This window comes from Saccostrea cucullata, unplaced genomic scaffold (genome assembly GCF_032062105.1).
Source record: "Saccostrea cucullata isolate Sc308-1 unplaced genomic scaffold, CSIRO_AGI_Scuc_v1 ctg74, whole genome shotgun sequence".
NCBI classification, from domain to species: Eukaryota; Metazoa; Mollusca; class Bivalvia; order Ostreida; family Ostreidae; genus Saccostrea; species Saccostrea cuccullata.
In genome coordinates, this window is record NW_026934212.1 from 280,016 (window position 1) to 301,331 (window position 21,316).

General features: G+C 31.9%; 2 protein-coding genes across 3 annotated transcripts in view; both read left to right on the forward strand.

The window, feature by feature from the left end:
* The first annotated feature begins 5,256 nt into the window (after positions 1-5,256).
* LOC134240153 (uncharacterized) lies at positions 5,257-18,868 on the forward strand. Its single transcript, XM_062722256.1, has 3 exons — positions 5,257-5,297; positions 17,968-18,031; positions 18,173-18,868. The coding sequence occupies exons 1-3, from the start codon at positions 5,260-5,262 to the stop codon at positions 18,680-18,682; spliced, it is 612 nt and encodes a 203-aa protein (XP_062578240.1). The 5' UTR covers positions 5,257-5,259; the 3' UTR covers positions 18,683-18,868.
* The window catches only part of LOC134240152 (interleukin enhancer-binding factor 3 homolog), a 141,954-nt gene continuing 129,255 nt past the window's right edge, over positions 8,618-21,316 (forward strand). For both annotated transcript variants that reach the window (XM_062722252.1, XM_062722255.1), the window contains exon 1: positions 8,618-8,628. The gene's annotated coding sequence lies outside the window, so the exon portion shown is untranslated. The remainder of the gene's footprint in view (positions 8,629-21,316) is intronic.

Below are 21,316 nucleotides of genomic sequence, written 5' to 3' on the forward strand. Positions count from 1 at the left end.
TCTGTGGAAGTTTAATTTAACAGAACCACCTAAATGTCCATTTGATATAATAGTATCTTTTGAAAATGATCTAAAGTTCGATTCATAATAAAACCCCTATACATTCATTTAGCTTCATCGTTTCAGAAAAATGTTTGCAATATATCAGAATATACAATTTCTTCAATATCATGATTACATGTAATTGAATGTATGTCATTTCATAAATATGACATACATGCAAATTAAAAACATTTTAAATTCAAAGTTAGGCGACAATGTAGGCGACTGAATGATTTGAAATGAAATATAACACTTTATTTAGAAGAATTTCTGAAAGAAAGACTTTTAATTGACGTCATAGATAACATTTTGTGGTACGTACTGTCTATGGGAATAAAAACCCTAAAGGCAAAAACGAAAAATCCGCTTCCAAAAACAAAAAATGAAAGGTAGGAAAAATAAATACAATATGATACTTCTATTGGAGATTTGAAAATGATGAGGCAATTCAGGACGTCATATCACATGGCCTATGGAGTACTTAACGTTCATTCATTAGATATGCATCATCAATGTCAATTAACATTTAATGAATTGTCAAGAATATACTAAAAAGGTGTATTTTAGAAATTCACAATCCCTGAAAGAGTCCTAAGTTCTTACAAAAAATATAAATTTATCAAATACAAATGCAAATACAAGAATAAGAGATAATAAACGGAACAACTTTATGATAAATATGATTGTTTCATCTTTTCTTTATCAATGTAGCAATATACCATTATCAACTATAGTATGTTTGTGTTATAAGGATGCCGACAGTCATTTTAAAATCAACATTTCTCAAATTCTATGGTCGATGCAATGATTTTTGATAGTAGCAAAAAATTATAGTTAAAAATTTTTTTTTCTTTCAAATTGTTTGGCCATTATTTTCACATTGACTTCTCCTTGGAATTTACTTTGTTCTAAATTGGTTCTATTCTACTAGATTTTTGAGATTAATTGTTGTTTTCATGTTCAAATTTCATACATGTATATTTTCTAAAACAGAGAAATATTTAATCGCCATGGATGCGTTTAACATGAGGTTTAATACAAATTTTCCCCATACTTAAATCTTATCACTATTTTTAAATCAATAGAGTAAACAATACTCCAGTGAAAATACATAAAATTTAAACTGTTGCAAAGTAAGCATTAGACGCAGACTTATGTCTATTGACAGTTTTACAATGTAGGCTTATTAAAACCAAACCTTTGACAAAATTAAATTTTAAAAAGAATAACCAGACTAACAGAATAAAATATCAGGAGAGTACGAACAGTATCCAAGCTCAAAGTCCATAAAACAATACAAAATAGGAGAAGAGCGAACACGGACCTCCGATACACAAGAGATGGGATGAGCTGCCATGGAGGAGTGAGCAACCCCTGCCGACCGGTCACACCCGCCGTGTTCTCCTTGTCATGATCGGAATTGACATTCGGAATAAACATACGAATTACATGCATGAAAATGTTACAGCGTAAAGTACCAAGTACATCAGATGGAAGGGAATCTTAAGCCTCCTAGACTAGTGCAAACAATTTAAACCAGACACATTTTGTAGCTTGCATTACATTTTATTTAGGAAAAAACAAAATACGTGACTATTACTTTTTAAAAATAATATAACCCGACTTATGACAATATTTTACTTGATTAAACAATTAATCCAGACCTAGGGCGTCATTTTGGTATAAACGACTAAGATATTCGGGAGAATAATGTTTAACAGGTCCAGGAAAATCACTACATTTAGCTATACAGCTAAATCTACCTATATAGCTTTCTTTACCTATATAATATAGCTTTATTTAGCTATTACAGAGTAAATTTCTGTTTTATGAAAAGCAGACAAAAAGTCAGAAATTGAGGCAGTATTCGTTAGCAACTTTGAAATGGACTGAAAATAATTCACCAAAAACCCACTTTTAAAAATGTTTCTCCTTTTGTGCAATTGCAATCAAAGATCTAAAAGTTTTGGGGCTATGTATAACAGTTACGCTGTGATTAGGCAGCTACTTTAACAAAGAAAAGCAGTTTTGGTCAACAAGATAATTGATTGGTAATAATTCAGCACAATGCAAGGCAGATGGACAGTTATCCAAACAATAGAGATGCATTTTTTGGTTAAAAAGTGTTTAAAAGAGGCAAAGTTTTTACTATCTATGCCCTAGGTTGTTTTTATCAAACCTTTAAAAAAATTTCAGACATAATTTTCAAGCGACCTTTTGTCTGTTTTTCATAAAACAGAAACTTATTCCAAAATAGCTAAATAAAGCTATATTATATAGGTAAATAAAGCTAGATAGGTAAATTAAGCTATATAGCTCAATATAGTGATTTTCCTGGACCTGTTTAAGTGAGCAAAACACAGACAGAGTTTCAGTTAAAGCGATTAAAACGGGACCAATATAGTGTTATTATGTTTTAAGGAAAAGAGACAAGTGACTTTATTCAGTTTAAAACCAAAAAATAAAATTTGACAATTTTGCAAAGTAAGTAGGTTAGTTTGACAGTAAATGAGAATAGCTCAAACCTTTGGTAGGTTCAATATTTATGAAAAGATAAAAAAAATTAGTCTTTAAAATGCAAAATACTATGTTTTTAATTTAGATTTTCAATTACAAAATTTTTCAAATCAAGTCTTCTCAGCATCTTATATAATGTGAATATCCGAAAAAGTAATTAATTTGTCGTTATTTTCTTACAAATAACAGTACCCGACATCTGTAATCAACATTCAAACAAAGCGTCGTATTTACCAATTATTTACATAATATTTGTTAAAATTAAATCCAAGATTTGAGCACTTACCCATTTTATTAATTTTAATTTTCTTTGTTTTCTAGGTATGGAGAGACCGACGAATTCTTGTCCACTACGAAATGTAAAATTTCGCATACATAAATACTACGAGGGCTATTCAATAAATAATGTCCTCGGTGCTCTGAAAGATTTCAATGATCTAGTCTTAATGATTTTACTTAAATATTCTCTTTTACTGAAGACACAAGTCCGTAACATTTTTATCCAATTTCTGGTTGTTTTTAGAATACATTTTTGAGTATGGCTCTTATTATACTAGAATATGGCAGATCCTATGATTTTGGACTTGTTTTTACTTTCTGAAAGTTTTTTTTTAACTTTGGAAAATAAAACAAGTCAAAGAGTGAAAGATCTGGCGAATATTATAGATGTGACAAAATATTAACTATCTGTTTATCCCAAAAACTCCTTTACTCTTCATGGCGTGTGGGTTGGGACGCTGTCATGAAGAAATTTAATGTAGTGAATTCCTGATATTGGTTCCGTTTCTCAAAAATCTTTCGATTTTTTTCTTTTGGGCAAAAAAAAAAATGCTTTCTAGAATTCTCCAGAAATTGAACTGCCTCCCCGAATAAAAATTTAAACAACAAGACCACTAGTATTTAAGAGAATGGCATATAAAAGTGTTTTTTTTTTTTTTTTTTTTTTTTTTTTGTCTTTCGTAATTCTTTGCTTTTCTCAGACCTTGGCTGTTTTTGTCAAGTGCATCTTATTGTAAATTTGTTTTGAGGGTTTAAAGCAACGGATTTAAGTTTCATTATCTGTTTGAATTTCAGAAAATCGTGGATAACTACAATTTTTGATTTTTGTTTAAAATAATTATTTAGATATTCTTACACGCTTTCGTTTTCACTCATTTTTCAAAACATAGGGTGACCACTGAGTACTAAGTTTTTTTAATGTCAAATATTTCTTTAAAACAGAGTAAACTACCCTCACATGATCCCTATCAATTTTGCTAGGTGTCTTAAAGTGAATCAAACATCATCAGTGATAATTTGTTGAATTTTGGCAAACAGTACATTGGTTGTTGTAAGTCCTTGTTGCTATGGACGGTACCCATTTTTGATGCCCATTATATCATTTTTGTTAATTGAAATCCACCTGCTCATGTGTCTATAAAACAGACATTGGTTGCTGTAATTTCACATATTTCAGTGAATATTTCTTTGGGATTCTTAAGGTTGTCCGATCCTCAGGTTTATCAAATTAGCAGTTAAGTAATCAAAAATACTCATAAAACTATCTCTGAATTCACAAAGTTATGTAAATTTTTCCACAGTATTTCTTTAAAGTTAAAGATTAAAGTTAATCATATTATATAGGGAAAATTGTCAAATCTACAATATTTTTGCAGAGAAAGCGAATTAGAACATCAGCAATGCATTTTCTAATTGCAAATTGATCAACAAATATATTTTAGGTTAAAAAATAATAGGTATCCAGGCATTCAGAGAAATTGTCATGAATTTTATACTTATTTGGTATTTTCTGTCTTCTTTTCCCTTTATATATTCTATAATACATAGTGTAAAAGGCTTTTACTATCATTGCAAGACACCACACATTACTTCTCATTCATATCATGCTAATAAGCATTGGTATCTAAGGCTGGATTCAAGAAAATCTTATTTATCTAAAACTGTATTGATTTGTTCTCCTTTGGTAGGGTACAAATGTAAACTTTGATAAGACTTCCAAAGACCTTGAATTTTAAAGATGAATACAATGAAAATTCTTGCATAAAAAAATTTCACTTTCAAGCCTCATTTTGATGCATTTCAAATTAATTATAAATTTTTGGAGTTATCCTTCCTGGCTGAGGATCGGATAACCTTAACGAGTTTTACAGCAGCTTTAATGAAGCTTTTGATTTCCCTCTAGTTTACTGATTCTTTATCATTCATTTTTAATGCAGTGTCTCGAATGGCCCTTGTTTTCCAGCTTCTTACAATGATACTATTTGATGAAAAATGGTCACATAAACTGTAATAAATTCATTAAAGACTCAATCATGAGAGAAAGTCAAACTTAACGTCATATGATTTCTATGTTGTATGTCATAGAGCTCAGGACATTACTTACTGAACAGCCCTCGTAAACGTATCTCTTATCCACAATATCAAATCCCAATGAACCAAAATTTTTTCCTCAATCCACGAAAATAAAACCCCACGAAGAAATGTGATTTTACAGAATACACTCCATAACTCACATTATAACCTTCATTTGCACGAAAATATCAATGCTTCTTAATTTACATCACAATCTGGAAAGACATCAGATTTCAAATAAGACGATATATATATATATATATATATATATATATATATATATATATATATATATATATATATATATATATATATATATATATATATATACTTCATTCATTTTTGCCCATGCAATATATTTTCAGGAACTACAGCGTATCAAAAAGGTGAGTTTTCTTCCTCGAAACCCCTCTCATGAAATATTCAAACTTATCTGGTTCCTTCTCCGTACTGTACAACCCTTGTGATTTTAGAATTTTTTATTATGGCATATACATGTATATATATATTATATATGATGTGATATGGAATATTTAATGTTAGACGTAATGAATGATGCTGATGCCCGTTTTCTAGGTTTGGTACCATTAGAACATTATTGCGCATTTCTTGCATAACATTTTTCAGATTTCATTTTAATATACGTTACCTAGGCCTGAGCCAAACAATTCATAAGTTATATGAAGATATGAAGGATGTTTCGTTATCCCAATTTCTCTGCCTTTGCTTATACAAAGGAATTTTGAGGTACACAAACATCAGTCGAGTTCAAAAGATTGAATACACAATACAAACTGTCATTCGAGCAAAATCGGACCTCCGAAAAATCATATGTAGGATCAGATGCCATATCCATGGATTTTGTAATTGGCGAAAATCTGTAAATAATTCTGCTTGAAATAATGACCTAACAATTTTTATGATTGATTGATTTTTTGACGTCCCGTTGGAGAATATTTTGTCCAGCTAAAATTTCACTAGTAAATGTCTTCAAATTTAAACCTTTACACGAGATTCAGGGCCCTTAAATAGTTCGGGGATCATATTTTCGTGGCAAGGCCTGCTATTACAAAGGACTTCGAGTTCAGAGCAACTGTTCTTTTTTCAAGCGCTCAGTAATTTGAAATGAAAGTTGTATTTCAAATATTACTTAATTTAAACTAGGTCTGCTTATACACAAATACAATGTACATTAAAGTTGACGTTAACAGAATGGTGAAGTTCCCTATTGGCAAAATCTGTTACCAGTGCTTCCATGTAACATTAAAATCCAATATTTACTAAACATGTTCGTTCCTTTATCAGACAACCCAAGGATTTATACGTTATTCTACACGAGAAAAGAGAACATCTTTTTTTTCATCAACTAATCACTCAGATATATCGATGATATTTTATCAATTATCAATAGTTATTTTGATTCATCTGTCGACTCGATATATCCCAGTGTACTCAAAATTATAATTGAAATTACAGCATGATGGTTATTTCATCCAATTGTAAGACCGTTTGATGTGCTTGGTTAATATTTAAAATCGATTGCAAAAAAGTTCATTCCTTTTGTCGCCTTTGCTGCTCCTCTAATAGCTGATTAGATTTTCTATGTCGCCATCTGCCTGGTATTATTTGTTTAAGCCAAAAGGAAACTTCCTATTACGATTTGCTTATTTGTATACAATCAAATTGTAAGCTGAAGAGTCCAGACGTATTGTTAGGAAAGAAAAACGAATCAAGTCTTGGATTTAATGGGGACTTTTTTCATAGAAGTGCAAAGTACATGATTGAAATTTAAGAATTTAAACAACACCTGGTACATTTATATAACTGAAGTTAAAAGTATGAAATATTGCTTTTGTCATGCTCAAATAATAAAAAAATCTCTGAAGTGTTCGTAAGTATAGTTTATTCCCCAAAAGTTTGTTAATAAAGTAAAAAAAAAGTCAAACATTTTTCAAATATAGATAGACGTCAACATATGTTATTGAAGGGCTGAAATTTAGATATTTACTCGGCACTTCGGGTCATTGAGCAGCAAGGGATCTATATCGTGACTTTACCTGTTGTGATTTAGGATTTCGGTTCTTAAGGTCTCATCCGGAAGAAACGCAACTTTTATTTCACTTTGAATTGCCGAGGCTAGCGCTAGGCAAAGCAACATTTACTACCTATTTTCTCGTCTTGAAACCACAAACTATGTTTGGGGGTTAATTTGTAGCAGCTGCAGCCGATGTACTGACCAAACTTTAGATTGCATCATGTTGTTGATTTGTTTACTGTGACGTTTCGTCGCCCGCGTGTTTCCTTAAAGTCTCGGAGTTTCTAGATCTCTTACGTCGCGTATTCGTATTCCACTGCTATCCGTGGAGACTGGTCCAATAGATAAGAACGTATAACCCAGAATTCCATGTAGTTTAGAGTTTTAGCATGAAAAAGTTTCATCACTGCTCAATGGTCCTAGGTGTCGAAAATAGGTATAAATTTGTGGTCTTCCATCTGCAAATGGTGGCATCTCCAATTGAGTGAAAAGTTTTCGAGGGGGACCATAAAGAGTATGTTAATTTTCATACAAAATTGTCTTGTGTGAGAACTCTTGCGAACAATATATATATGTCCCTCTAACTTCATTATGGGTGACCAAAAAACTACATTTGAATAAGGTCATGGTCTTTTGACAAACTTCCTCTGGTTCATATTTGGCAGTAATTCAAGGGGTAAGCACATATCTATATTCACTTGTAACTTTTTATAGCCTTGCTTTTTACACATTTCAGTCACCAGACTATATCAATCATGTGTCCATCCTTTTATCCGACGTTCTTAAGCTCCACAAAGCCATTTGAATGTTCTAGGCCATTCTCGACTTCTCATCCGAATGTGCTAATTAATTGATACTCGTTGATTATGGATCGGAATCGCTACCAAGTCTTTTGTCAGAAGAGGTGTAATACATGTTCCCCAAAGCATGAAAAATATGGTATTCTCTATAACCTTCATTAAAATGAATCCTTTTGTGACGTTTACCGTAAAATATATAGCTTTGTGGGCTTCACATAGGCTTGATTAACGCTAATACGTCAAAACATCATCAGGCTAAACGTAATTGATTTGCCGTTTCATTATAAATCTTCTGTGGATCTTTCTGCTAAAACAATATGTCTGAGTATAAACCAAAGTCATTTATTTTTTTTTCAAAGAGATATTTCATTAAAGAACGTGTTTGCCTTCTTTTCAGCATTCATCAATTTAAAATTAACTGCTTCTCTCTCTGACCTTTATTTTGAATTGCATGCTGAAATAGTACGAAATATACAGTTCGTGGACCCAAGACTCGCTTTAGTTTTTTTAATATCCACTCTCAATTTCTTCATGCTTATAGGTATTCAACATCTGCAGTTGTTCAATAATCTATCACATCCCACAATGTGTTTTATTGTCCTCTTCCTGAAAAGAACCAAACCTTTTCGTGGTTTGGTCCTGGAATTATACGTCACAATCAATTACTGGATGTCAGTCGGACTTTTATATATCCTTATTGCTACCGATATTCCATGCTTATCAGTTTGCTGTATATTTAAACATAAACTGTTCTGTACAAGAACACAGTGCATTGCATCTGAGTTTTCAATTTTGGATACTGATTTCCAAGATGAAGAAAAGTTACTGAATAAGGTAATTTTAATCGTTGTGAGAGTGTTATGTTATCAGAATTAAGCTTCGATTTTCAATTACTTCTTTCTTTATTTTATTTTTTCGGTAGGTGCTACTTATTGAAAAAAAAATTAAACACTTTGTTAGAAATAAAGCTAACCACAAATTTGAGAATAATTTAATATCAATTTATTGATTAATACCCTTAACTTTTTCTTTTAAAGAAACAGAACTATGAATTTCCAATAAATTGTATCTAAGACTCAGATAAAGAAGTTAATAGAAAAAAATCATTTTGTTTTAATGACGGGATAGTTAGTTGTTTCAGATGTAGGGTGTTTGAAAAGTCTTCAGAAGACAAACCCATATTATAATTTGAAAAAAAAAATGATAATGTAGAATATTGACAATTTATAAAGAACTTTTACATAACACATTTTGTAAAATGAAAAATAATAAGTTCTTAAAATACATTTATTGACTTTTTTAGATCCGTAAAAAAAATCTGAGTACACATGCACATGTGCATTTTAATAATAATTTTATGATGCACATAATCCTCCTAAATTCATTATATGTCATCGTTTTCCTTTTTCTGTGTTTTTGTTTTCATTGTGTTTGCACAAATTGTTGTTTGTTGCAATTTTTTTACACATGTAGATGACTCTCACTTATATGTTATTGTATCATAAAGGACTTTTCTCTCATAATTGATCTATAATTATTTTTATGTACAATGTATATAACTGATTGTTGATGCTAGGGTTCCGAATGAACCTGTTACATCTGGCCGAATTTTGAACTTGTCGCATGTCATTCACATATTTCATTATCAACACTTACCTTAAGACACCATAATAATAACAAAATCATTACTTAACAACACAACAATTTAATAATCAATATTTATTATTAATATTTATAATTTAAACAAGCAAGGCATTCATAATCACGCCTAAAAAGATAAAAGATCGAAAGTTATCTACTTTGTATTGAGAGGAAATCATTTCGTAATTTTTATTTCAAATTTTTCAGCAACATTTGTCAAGATTTGCAACCAAACACACACGAAGCAAGGTGTTCATTGTATTAATATAATAACAATGCTTTGATCGTTAGATAGGTAGATGCATTAAATGTACATCTCATGTTCTTTGCACCCTGTTTTATCGACTTAATTATCTTTTTTTATATATTTTCATCAAGCCTAAAAAATAATATTAAAAGAGGAATTACCTCTTAAATATTTCGTATGTGTTCAAGACAAATGTTCAGCACAACCTTCATTAATGATAAAAACAAGCCATAAGGATTAAAATAATTAACAGCAAATAGCCCATTATCTCTGGCTCGATCGTGTCGCTAGCTTTTATGTGCACGGCTTCACAAGTCGGCACTGAGCATATACGGATACATTACTCCAGCCACTTACTCGCTGAATCACTATTAATATCCAATCAAAAATCCATACAAGGAGATGCTTGATTTAATCCCGCTGGGTATATGCCAATTAACACAGACGATACCTGGTCAGGTAATGTCTCGCCAACAGATAATTGGCCGATAGTTTCTTTCCCTTAGACATTCCGTAACGTGCCTTCTTCTTCCTTAGAATGTTGTCTTGTAATCAGCAATGACCAGTAATTATGTTTTTTATATTTCTAACTGTTTACATTATGTGATAGTGTTTCTCTTAGAAACTTATATTACATGTACTAAATATGAATTAAAGGTATGTACGAATTCGATCTTTAAGGATATTGATAAAATAAGTCATAAAATCATACAGTAACATGGGGTTTCTGCTTTTTGTGATAAAAAAAAGTCCTTTTTTTTAATCAAATCCATCCTCTTTTATGGGTTTTATCGATACATGTTTTATAAAAGATTTGTTCGCTATTTAAACTTCTGTTTTTTCACACGTTATTTGTTTCTTAATCTAACCCCTCGTAGACTCAATATCAGTTACATTCACATTTATAATTTACAACAACCGTACGAAAATTTCAATATAAGCAAAACACCTGTTTACGTACATAAAATAACAATTATTTGGAAGAAAAACTACTTAATTCCCATGTGCTTGATCACGTTTTCACCACGCCGTCTCATTCTTGCGACAAATACCCAATTACGTGTCAGAAGTGACCAATAACTCACAGATACCCAATAACGTGATGGAAGTGACCAATCACTCATTTTTTTATTCATAAAGCGGGACCGTTATGATCGTATCATGGTAGTTGTTAATCATATTAGCAGCAGCTAGTTTGTAACGCTTCCAGTCAAATCTTCAAGCGAAAATTAAGTGGGAGAGCTGAATTAGATTAATTTAATAATTTGAGGAAATGATGGTCATTCTTTTACAAGAAATCCGACGTCAACAAATTATAATAGTTCCGCATAAGATTTTATTGACAAATGGTCGCTCTTTTGTCAGTTTGTTGCATTGGCAAAAGTTGAAGGTATTTATTATAGGAATTAATGTTTTAAAGTTAATTAATTGAGAAAATGTAATCCAGATAATTAGTAACCTAATATGGAAAATTACTCGGTGAGAAAAAAAACCTTATAACGTTATTTCCAAATATTTCCATTTCCATAACTTTTGTCTGTGATAACTCTTTTAAAGTTAGTCGAGTTTATTTCTTGATAATTCAACCGAAATGTAAATTTCGCCAATCGAAAGGTCAGGAGCAATGAATGCCAAATATGCATGCGATTCTCGTGTGTCTGTCTTTTGTGTCTGATGACGTCAGTGTGCTGGGACTATTGAAATTGACATGGGCCGCCTCGTGTAATTTAAATACATTTTTTAAAAATTTAAATTTACAATTTTATTTCTCAATTCGGTATGCATAAATTATCCCACGTTTCCAATTATCGTTGATGTCCCTGTAATACCCAACAAACTAGACATTGATTCCTTTAATATGCCTGTGTTAAAAACTACTTCTAAAATTATGAATAAAAGCATCCTAAACAACTTTGAGCCACTGATTTTTCTAGTGTCAGTCCGGCCCCACATTATTTTCCTTTATTGAATAATACATGACGTCATGCGATGCGGATGTGAACAAAAGATTCACGGCCTGTTCAGATAGGAGGTGGGATATACATGTATATATACACGTTCTCACTAATCATGCATGGCAAAATACATATTCTCCTCTGATTCGGAGAAACTAATGTAGATCGGGTGACAGTACTGTCCTCATACTTTTTAGATTTTATTATCTGAGCTTTAGGAGAAGTCTAAGCGAAGAATCAGACCCAGGCCTCAGTCTTATTTTATTGATTAAGATGTAGTAAGACTTAAATGCCAAGAGCTAGATGTACAGCTACTAAAGTCAAATGTAATTTGAAATTTTCATTTGTTATTTGTTTCAATCGAGCTGATTCCTGTTTTAAAACAAAGATGTTGAGTGCATAACTAGACTTTGGTTTTCTTTTTAGTTTTATGAAGATGTACTCAGAGAGTACCTTCTGAACACTACAGAAGGGACACGGGTGTCCATTCTCTTATATATAAGTAAAGACATGCTATTGATGGTGAAAATAACATAATGTTTATTGTGAAGATAACAGACAGTGATCGATCTCAAAATCGATAAACAATAGAAATATATGAGAACGGCATAAAACACGGACACATGGAAAGTAAGCATCACCTGATGACAGGACACACACCCAGTCCTATTAATTGAGCAAGGATACATTGGATAGACAAACCTAGTATACAAACAAAAGCCTAACATTTAGTACGAAACAAGTCAGACAAAATAAATACGTAGTTTTTTATACAGTAGAGCCTCATTTATGCGGTTCCCAGTCAATTTGTCCGGATATGCGTATATATATATTTACAATGTATTTGCTTACAATTCAGTCTAGGACCATAGAATATACGAAATGTTACCTTTAAACGAGAGTGTTGAAATCCCCGTAGTATCACCTTATCAGTGAGGACAGTGACTCGCTTTTTAAAATTTGATCGTATTCAGAGCATCTTCCAAACTAAAAGTAAATTATTTCCAAAATTTTACATGATGTATTTGTTCTATGTTTTTGAATTTTTATGTGTGTCTATCCTATGGTATCAAATCAATTTCACCCATTTTATTCCTTTGAGATAGAAGGTTATATTGTTTTTTTGTTTTTTTTTAATTAAAAATTATCTATTCAAAAAACCTATCAATTTGACCTTTTGACATAAACAACATAGAGAATTTGCACAACGGTAGTGTCCAGAGAATTGTATGAAGATTCACCAAGGTCATTTGAATAAGGTCACCAACTTGAACTTTATTACTTATGTACTCTAAAAGAATTATGAGGCAGAGGTTGCAATATGAAATGAATCAAGGTCAAATAAATCAAGATAAGGTCAGCATTACAATGTTGCATGTTGGTGTCTTAGATTTCGCGTTGACCATAAACCCAGAGAATTTTACGACAATGGAATAAACACTTAAAGCTATATGATCAGAAGCTTATGCGGCCACTTTCTTCAAATTTCACTTCTATCATGTTAAGTAAACATTAAACAAGCACTGTTATTTCTCTTGGAAGACAAAACACATTTACGGGTGATTTGATCGCAGAGAAAAGAGATAGAATAACTGTTTCAAGTATACTTGGGAAGGTTTGATGACAAATGCAGGTGTGAAAATGGCTTTGAAATTCAGACAGGACTGACTCTATAGTCAATATATAGGAAACGTTTCTCTCCACTATACGATTACTACTCTGAAGCTTAAAGGTAAGAGCATCACTTGTTTCAAAATGCATCGTAAGCAGAATAGATCTACAAATCTCCTGTTTACATTTTTCATCTAAATCTAATGCTTGAATTCGAAAGTTCAAAATGAAATTGGAAAAAAAACGAACATTGATCACTCTCAAATGTTCTTAAAATATATGGAGATAACGAATAGTTTTCAATTTCAAAAGTCCATTTCACAATACAGAAAAGGAGCAGAGCAAACACGGGCCTCCAAAACGTCAGAGGTGGGATCAGGTACCATGGAGGAGTAAGCATTGCTGACCGGAACCTCCGCTGTGCGCCTTTTGTCTTGATCGGGAAATAACGGGAAATCCGTCGACAATACTGTGTGATAATAATGTCCTAACAATAAGTATGAAAAACCTCAGTCAGCATTTGACGCAATGATAAATTGTATTTGCTGACAACGTCATTGTATCGACCATATAATAGAGGGGAAAAAAATGGGCACAGCCGACATTGACCTTTGAAAATAAACATTGGATCAGGTGTGCAATGGGAATAAACAAGCCCCTAAAGACCGATCAAGACTCTTCTCTTTGTCGTAATAAGCAAAAATTCAAATCGCTGCATTTACAAATGGCCTTAAATTTGTATGAAAAAAAAATTAGTCAACATTTGACCTAACGAAAGATTGTTTTTGAAATATAAAGCTATTGTGTCGACCATAAAATTAAAATGTTTATTGTAAGATTTTTTTTCATTAATTGAACGGTAGAAAACGTAAGGTTGTTGGAAATGAATACAGATCATGTTCTCGCTTATCAAAAAATTGTAAGACTTAATCTTCATATACTATTCGTATTATGATAATAATGGAATCATATTGCTGTATAAGTAGGAAAGTTGACGATATATAAGCTGAAGTCATCACGTTTATCATAAAGTTAATTTTTCAGTTTACCATTAGTGTCAATCTGTAGTAAATAAAACAACCAAATAAAAAACAGATGCGTCGGCCTCTGTATTGTCTTTTATTTAGAGTTGATGAAATACAATATTAGCAGTCTCGTTTAACGTCGTCACATTTCGTAATTTCTGTGGTCAATAGAATGACATTGTAAGCAATTTTAACAATCAAGAGAATGGAACAAGAATAGTATTCTCATTTAAATTTATCATTTCGTAAGTTCCATGGTTGAAACAATGACATTGTCACCAAATACAATCTACCAGGTATCATTAAATCAAAATTTGATGGATGTTTTCATGGATATTGTAGGCTATTATTTACACAGAATGAAACAAATGGAGATAACGAACGGTATTCAAGATCAAAGGTCCATAAAACAATACAAAATTGGAGCAGAACAAACAAAGGACCTCCGAATCATCAGGGGTGGGATCAGGTGCCATGGAGGAGTGAGGCATCTCCTGCAGACCGGTTACACCCGCCGTGTGCTCCTTGTCATGATCGTAAAATAACGGAAAAATCCGCCGTAAAATTCAGTGTATAAATAATGGACTAACAATTGGTATGAAAAACGTCAGTCAGCATTTGACTCAATGATAATTGTATTTGCTGACAAGGTCATTGTATCGACCATAGAACTTACGAAATGATGACTTTAAACGAGACAACTGAAATACACTGAATTTTAGAAAGATTTTTTCGTTATTTCTCGAGTGTAACAAAGAGCACACGGTGTTCAGCGGTCGACATGGGATGTTTACTCCTCCATGGCACGTGATCCCAACTCTGATGTTTTAGAGGTCCGTCTTTGATCTACTCCAAAATTTATAGAGTTTTGAACTTGAATACTGTTTGTTATCTCCATATATTTCACATTCCAAATCAATAAGAGAATTAAAAAAAAAACATTGCTCATTGATAAAATGTGGATTTTGCTAAATGTCTAATTGAAGCCACAACAAAACACTTGCATCGTTCCTTACATGTAGAAGTAATAAAATAAAAACAATAAACAGTATATTTTGTTAATAACTAAAAAACTCATAGTACCTTGAATCACAATGTTTTAACAATATATATATTTGTAAATGTCAAATGAATGGTCTAAATCAAAGGGAGAGTTTGATTTTTGAAGAAAAAGTGCTAGTTAAAATTTTCTAAGAACAAGAAGCACTCGGTGGGTGTTACCGGTCGGCAGAGGAAGCTCAGTTCTCCATGGCACTTGATCCCACCTCTGATGTTTTGGAGGCCCGTGTTTGCTTTGCTTCAATTTTCTATTATTCAGTGGAATTTTAAGCTTGAATACTATTCCGTATCTGCATATTATTCGTTCATGATTAAATTTGCTAAATTCCTTTATTTATTTCAGTACATAGTCTATTTAACAATCAAAACGATTTCGGTATCTTAACTGCATTTATATAGAACATATGTCAAAAAGCAAACAATGTATCATTTTCCGAACCTTAAAAATACTTAGGCCATAATAAATAAATTGCTAGATTCTCATCCGAATTTTTTCAAAAATCGAGGCGGGCGGGCGGCTTTTATTTTATATTTTATATTTTTTCAATTCTGCAGATTTTTTATTGACCTGGTCAATCGGTGTAATTTTATCTACAATACCCGAATAAAAGTCATAGTAAAGGTTCAATTATCTCTTACTTCACATCATCATCAATCTTTTTCAACCAATGACCCCTGTTTAACATATATACGCATGTATTACAGCAATTACCATCTTTTCAGCTGTCAAAATCATGTCGACTTTCGCGGTATTTAAAACGAAAGTATAATGGTAGATTAATACCGATCCCGATCATAATTAAGACGAAGAAAAACATAAATAAAAAAAAATCGAGGCGGGGGTATAAAATCGGGGCGGGCGGGGATGAGAATCTAGGAATATTTTTATTATGGCCTTAACGTGATACATTCGTTAGAACGTGATGTAGGGTAGTAACGTTTTTCCCCATTTTCCTCACGTCATCACGTCATGTACATGAAGATTTCAAAACTTAAAATAATAGAAACAAGAATCGTAACTCTTAATGGGGTCAGAGTGCCAAAATAATCTGAATATTTAGTAACTAAATAAAACAAAACTATGGTATAATATTTAACTTCGTTTTTTTTTAATACCAAAAACGAGTAAGTGAAGAACCTACGTTGGAAACAGTTTATGCATTGTTAATAATGTATCAAATCCAAATATCGAAAGAAAGGAAAATTGATCTAAAATCATGAGATCTTCTCATTTACAGCTTGCATTTTTAATAACATGACAGATTTTGATGCTTTCAAATATAGATTTTAACTCACTGTGTTAATTTTCATGCAAAGATAATTTCCCTAGTGCAGCAGATGTCTGAATTATTAACAGAACAAACATTCCGTCCCTTTTTTTATTTTCTTTATTTTTTCTAAAATTTTGAATCAGTTTTTGAAGTCGATCCATACTATTCTTATCAATTTTCTCGTCTGGAAAAATATACCGATCTAAAATGTCAATGTTTTTTTTATAGAATTGTAGATACATGTATTTATTTAATTTTCATACAATATGAGTTTTTTTTTAATGGCATTTGAATAAGTAATGAATCTGACGTAGCAGTTGATTTTTCAGATATAAAAGGTTCTAAATCTTTCAAAATTTAGATACGCAGATGTACATATAGAAATGTTAATGTTCATCTTAAATTGTTTTGCAGATTCATTTTGTTTAGTTCATTTTTTCTATAATAGATTAATCGAAATTGGGGGAAATGTGTTAACATAAAATTACTAATTTTTCCTTTTTAAAGTGACATGGATTCAAATTCTGTTTACTTTGCGTTCAGATGTCTTTTAGTTTAATCTGAGTTTCGAAAACCTTTTTGGAGTCAAATGCTTAATAACTTGTTATGGATAAGTATATACTCTTTTCTTAAGCATACGTCACGGACATTCTCACCTTTTGTCGTTCTAATCAATAATTGAAAAATTAAGGTAAAAACATTTATTCATGAAACCTCTGCCAATGATTTCAAACAACGATAGATATAGAATGTGGTTGTAAGACCTTTTGATCTCTAAATATGTAGAAGTTAGAGCGCACGCATTGCTCTTCAAGTGATAATTATAATTAAAATGATAAAGGAGAGGTATGAATGCTTCAATTTTAAGAGTAAATGAGTAGTAATGAAATATGCGGAGATAATAAACAGTACCGGAGCTCAAAAGTCCATTAAATATTACAAAATAGGAGCAGAGCAAACACCGACCTCCTAAACATCAGAGGTGGGATCAGGTGCCATGGAGGAGTGAGCATACTCTGTAAACCGATCTCATCCGCGGCGCCTTCTTGGTTATGTTCGAAAAAACTGAATAATCCGTCCACAACTCAATGTAAGAATGTCTATCCTAAATATGCGTCAATCGTAAGAGTGCGTCAGTCTTACTTGTCTCTCAATGGTAAGAGTGCGTCAATATTAAGAGTGCAGTGCCTTAGTATAATGAATGATTTCAATTAAAGAGACCTCAAATGTTTTAACCATCGACTCTTTTCCAACTGAAACAATAACTACAAGCTTAATATCTTTTGCATGTTAGCAAGCATCGTACCTCCCCTTCTAACTTGATAAGAAATGACATGTAACAGTAGGTGTGCTGACGTACGGAATTTCCTCCAATGAAATACTCTTAATAATTAACACTTTGGTCTTTTCAGATTGTCATTTAAAAGTCAAACATCAAGCATCTTTCCCAGAGAGCAAGAAAGAACAACAAGAAACGTAAGTGTTTTATGGTTCTTAGATCCTGTAATAATTAGTTGATAAATCCTTTTTTTCTTTGGTTTAGAGTCATTTCATTAATTGACAATATTTGGACAAATTGTGGCGTTCTTTAATACGTGTACATTATTTCTTTTACAGATGAATATGAAAATGAATTTAGCAGCTTTATTTATAACATCAATCCTTTGCACATGCTCGCAATCATATATATTACAAGAGGAGGAAAATCAACCGGTCGGGTCTTCCAGTCTAGAAGAAGGTTCGTCACCAATGGAAAAGCGTGGAAGACTCTCTCTAACTGCTGATTTAAGGAGTCTAGCGCGCATGCTCGAGGCCCATCGAAAACGTTACCTCGCAAGTCGATCCCCGTACGATTCTATTCGTAAGAAATTGTTCAAATTCGGCAAAAGGAACACCTTACCAGAAAGACAGCTGCACGATGTGGAGAGTTCGGAAGAGTCTGGAGACTTGGCTCAGTATAGTTCTAAGACCAACGATGAGTTACCCATTTATACAATTAAACGACAACGTTTATCTGTGAATGGCGCCTTGTCATCTTTAGCGGACATGTTAGCGGCGAGTGGACGCCAAAGAATGAGGTCCGAGATGGAGATAAATCGGCAAAGACTTTTTGGATTAGGAAAATAGTCTATTTAAATTTATTAAATTTAGAGTTCAAATTTTGGGGGGGAGATAGACTTCATTGATCCTTTGGATAAAATTAACCATATCTCATGTATTTTTTCTTGATTATCATTTCATTGATATTGATAATTTTTCTGTATTTTCTTTTCTCAAATTCTTCTTCATTTTAAATATTTCGCTGAATAAATTTTTAAAAACCGAATGATTCATTTTTGTTGAAGGGGAAAATGACGTGCTTGTGTGAGAGTGTGTGCAAAACGAAAATTACGCAAGTAATTTGCATCTAGATTGAGGTTGCATCGCTAATTGATGCCTTATTACATTATTTAATTTTTAACAAAAAATTGGTGTAATTCATATTCCAATCATTTTTATAACAACCGCGTAGAATAGTATCGCCTATTGTTTAAAAGTCATGATCTTTAACAATTGATATAGTTTATCATTGTTTTGTTAAAGAACACAATATCACGTAGCCCACAAGACTCTGTAGTTTAGTAGAACATCTAAAATGTCGTTGAGGATTACACAATATACATGTACATATATGGAAATAAGATCATAGTTCCAATCTTAACGGAAGGATCAAAAATCAAATGAAATGAAAAATTAAATTCTTATCCTCTTATGTAAATTTCACGTAGCGATGAAAGGCAAAAGTTCTGAGGAAACTTGAGACTGACCCCGAACAGCAAGCTTACGCTAAAACTAGTCAGATTAGTATAAAATTACATCAAATAGTCTTCTTGTAAAATGTTGCTGGGATCCTCGTAATACTAGTATTTAGATTGGCAATAAAAAGTCTTGCTGAACTTAGCGTATTGATAGTTTTATATAAACTTTCTGAATCAGTATGACTGGGGATTATCAACGAATTATTCATAAAAAGATTAATAAAAACAGAAAGGGACTTTACATAGTTACATAAAAATCTGCATGTGTTTATTAAACTTTAGAAACGTTTGGAAAAACGTTGTTTTCATGACTCACTAAAATGGATATAATTCAACTAAGCATGAATACGAGTAAACATACATGTACCAAGAGGAAGCTTCTGATAATAGTAAGGAATATGTCAGTGAATTGCTACAATAGCACACAACATTCGAAGAATAACTGAAGTACAATACATTCTGATTATACCATATGTTCATCCTTGTCATTGGATAGTTAAAGTATAATGGGAATGGCTCTAAATCAAAACTTAAATAGCAGAATCACTGAACCAGAAAATACAGATTAAATGAATCACGAATGTGATTTATGTGTGATAATATAATACCGAATGCATCCTAGGTCGTACATTTTCTAAGGTACATTTGGACAATGTAGGTTTAATGATACTAGTAACCATCGGGGTCATTTACTTCAAAAAATGAAGAAAAGTCCTGTTTAGAACCTCGTCTGACCATTCATGCAGAAACATATAATGGACTTTTTTTTATGTAGAATTGTAAATACAAGTCTATAGAATCATTGTTATGCTTTGTTGCTGAAATTTAAAAGTTAAGCAGCAAGCAGTAGGAAATAAATATGTTTCAATACCCAAGTGCAGAATAGCAAGTCACAAGCTCGATCCTAAAATATGACTAAGAATTTGAATCCACAGAAAATCATGAAAAGCCAGTATAATATGGCAGGTACAATTGGGAAAGTACTCCAAACTCGTCCACCTTTTCACATGCAGACATCATGATTGATTAGTAAACCCCCGTTAACTTATAAAATGTAAGAATTGCAAATACGCTAACAGACTCCGATTTCTTTGCCCCAAAATCTTGCAGAGTCTCTGTTAATGGTTTTTAAGTGTATCATTCTTTTTAACTCTGGGTTGAAAGTTCTGATTATTTTGCTACAAAACAATGTATAAAATCATCGTAAATTACTAATATATGATAAATATTGTTACTTGGTTAAAAGACGCCTGAATCTCAACAGCATGTTCTCATAAATATATAATTAAACGCAGTTTTATGACCATAGTTGATATTTACAACTATAAATTTATTTTGCATTCGATTTTAATCAAAGTTGATTTTAAAACAAAATATTTCCTACTAAATATTTTGAATTCTGATATTAATGTATTCGAAGGAAGTCAACCTGCGTCTTTGAATTTATTGTGTATCCCAGTTTGTGTACCTTACGCAATGCCATTATTTATTAATTTTCTTCATAAATGCCAAGAGGAAGGATTGAGATCATGTGACAAACAGAAATGACCAAATGGTTACCAAAAATTAACAGTATGATCTCTGTTGCGTCATTTTTACGTTGTTTCAAAGGATACTGCTCTCAACCGTGAAAACTTTTAAATCCAGACTCATATGGAAATAATAATGTTGTAGAAAATGAAAATTTTCACTGTGAAATTGGATTTTGGGAGTTTTCAGTAACACAAACCTAGAACTAGATATGCAGTATCAGCAATTGTTGATAGCGTACCATTTTTATGTAAAGCAAAAAAAATAAATATATATATTGAACATGTAACATATTTAATAACAAGCTGATAATATCGACAGACTCGTTCAAGATGTACAGTCTGCAACTTCTATGGCCGATACAACTTCTTTGTCAGCAAATGCAATCTGTCATTAAGTTGAATGCTGACTGACTCTTCTCATTTTCATATTG

Coding starts and splice junctions, on each gene's coding strand:
- LOC134240153 (XM_062722256.1), top strand. CDS start 5,260: ATGCAATATATTTTCAGGAACTACAGCGTATCAAAAAG. Junction 5,298..17,967: donor AACTACAGCGTATCAAAAAG/GTGAGTTTTCTT, acceptor TGGTCTTTTCAG/ATTGTCATTTAAAAGTCAAA. Junction 18,032..18,172: donor AAGAAAGAACAACAAGAAAC/GTAAGTGTTTTA, acceptor TTTCTTTTACAG/ATGAATATGAAAATGAATTT.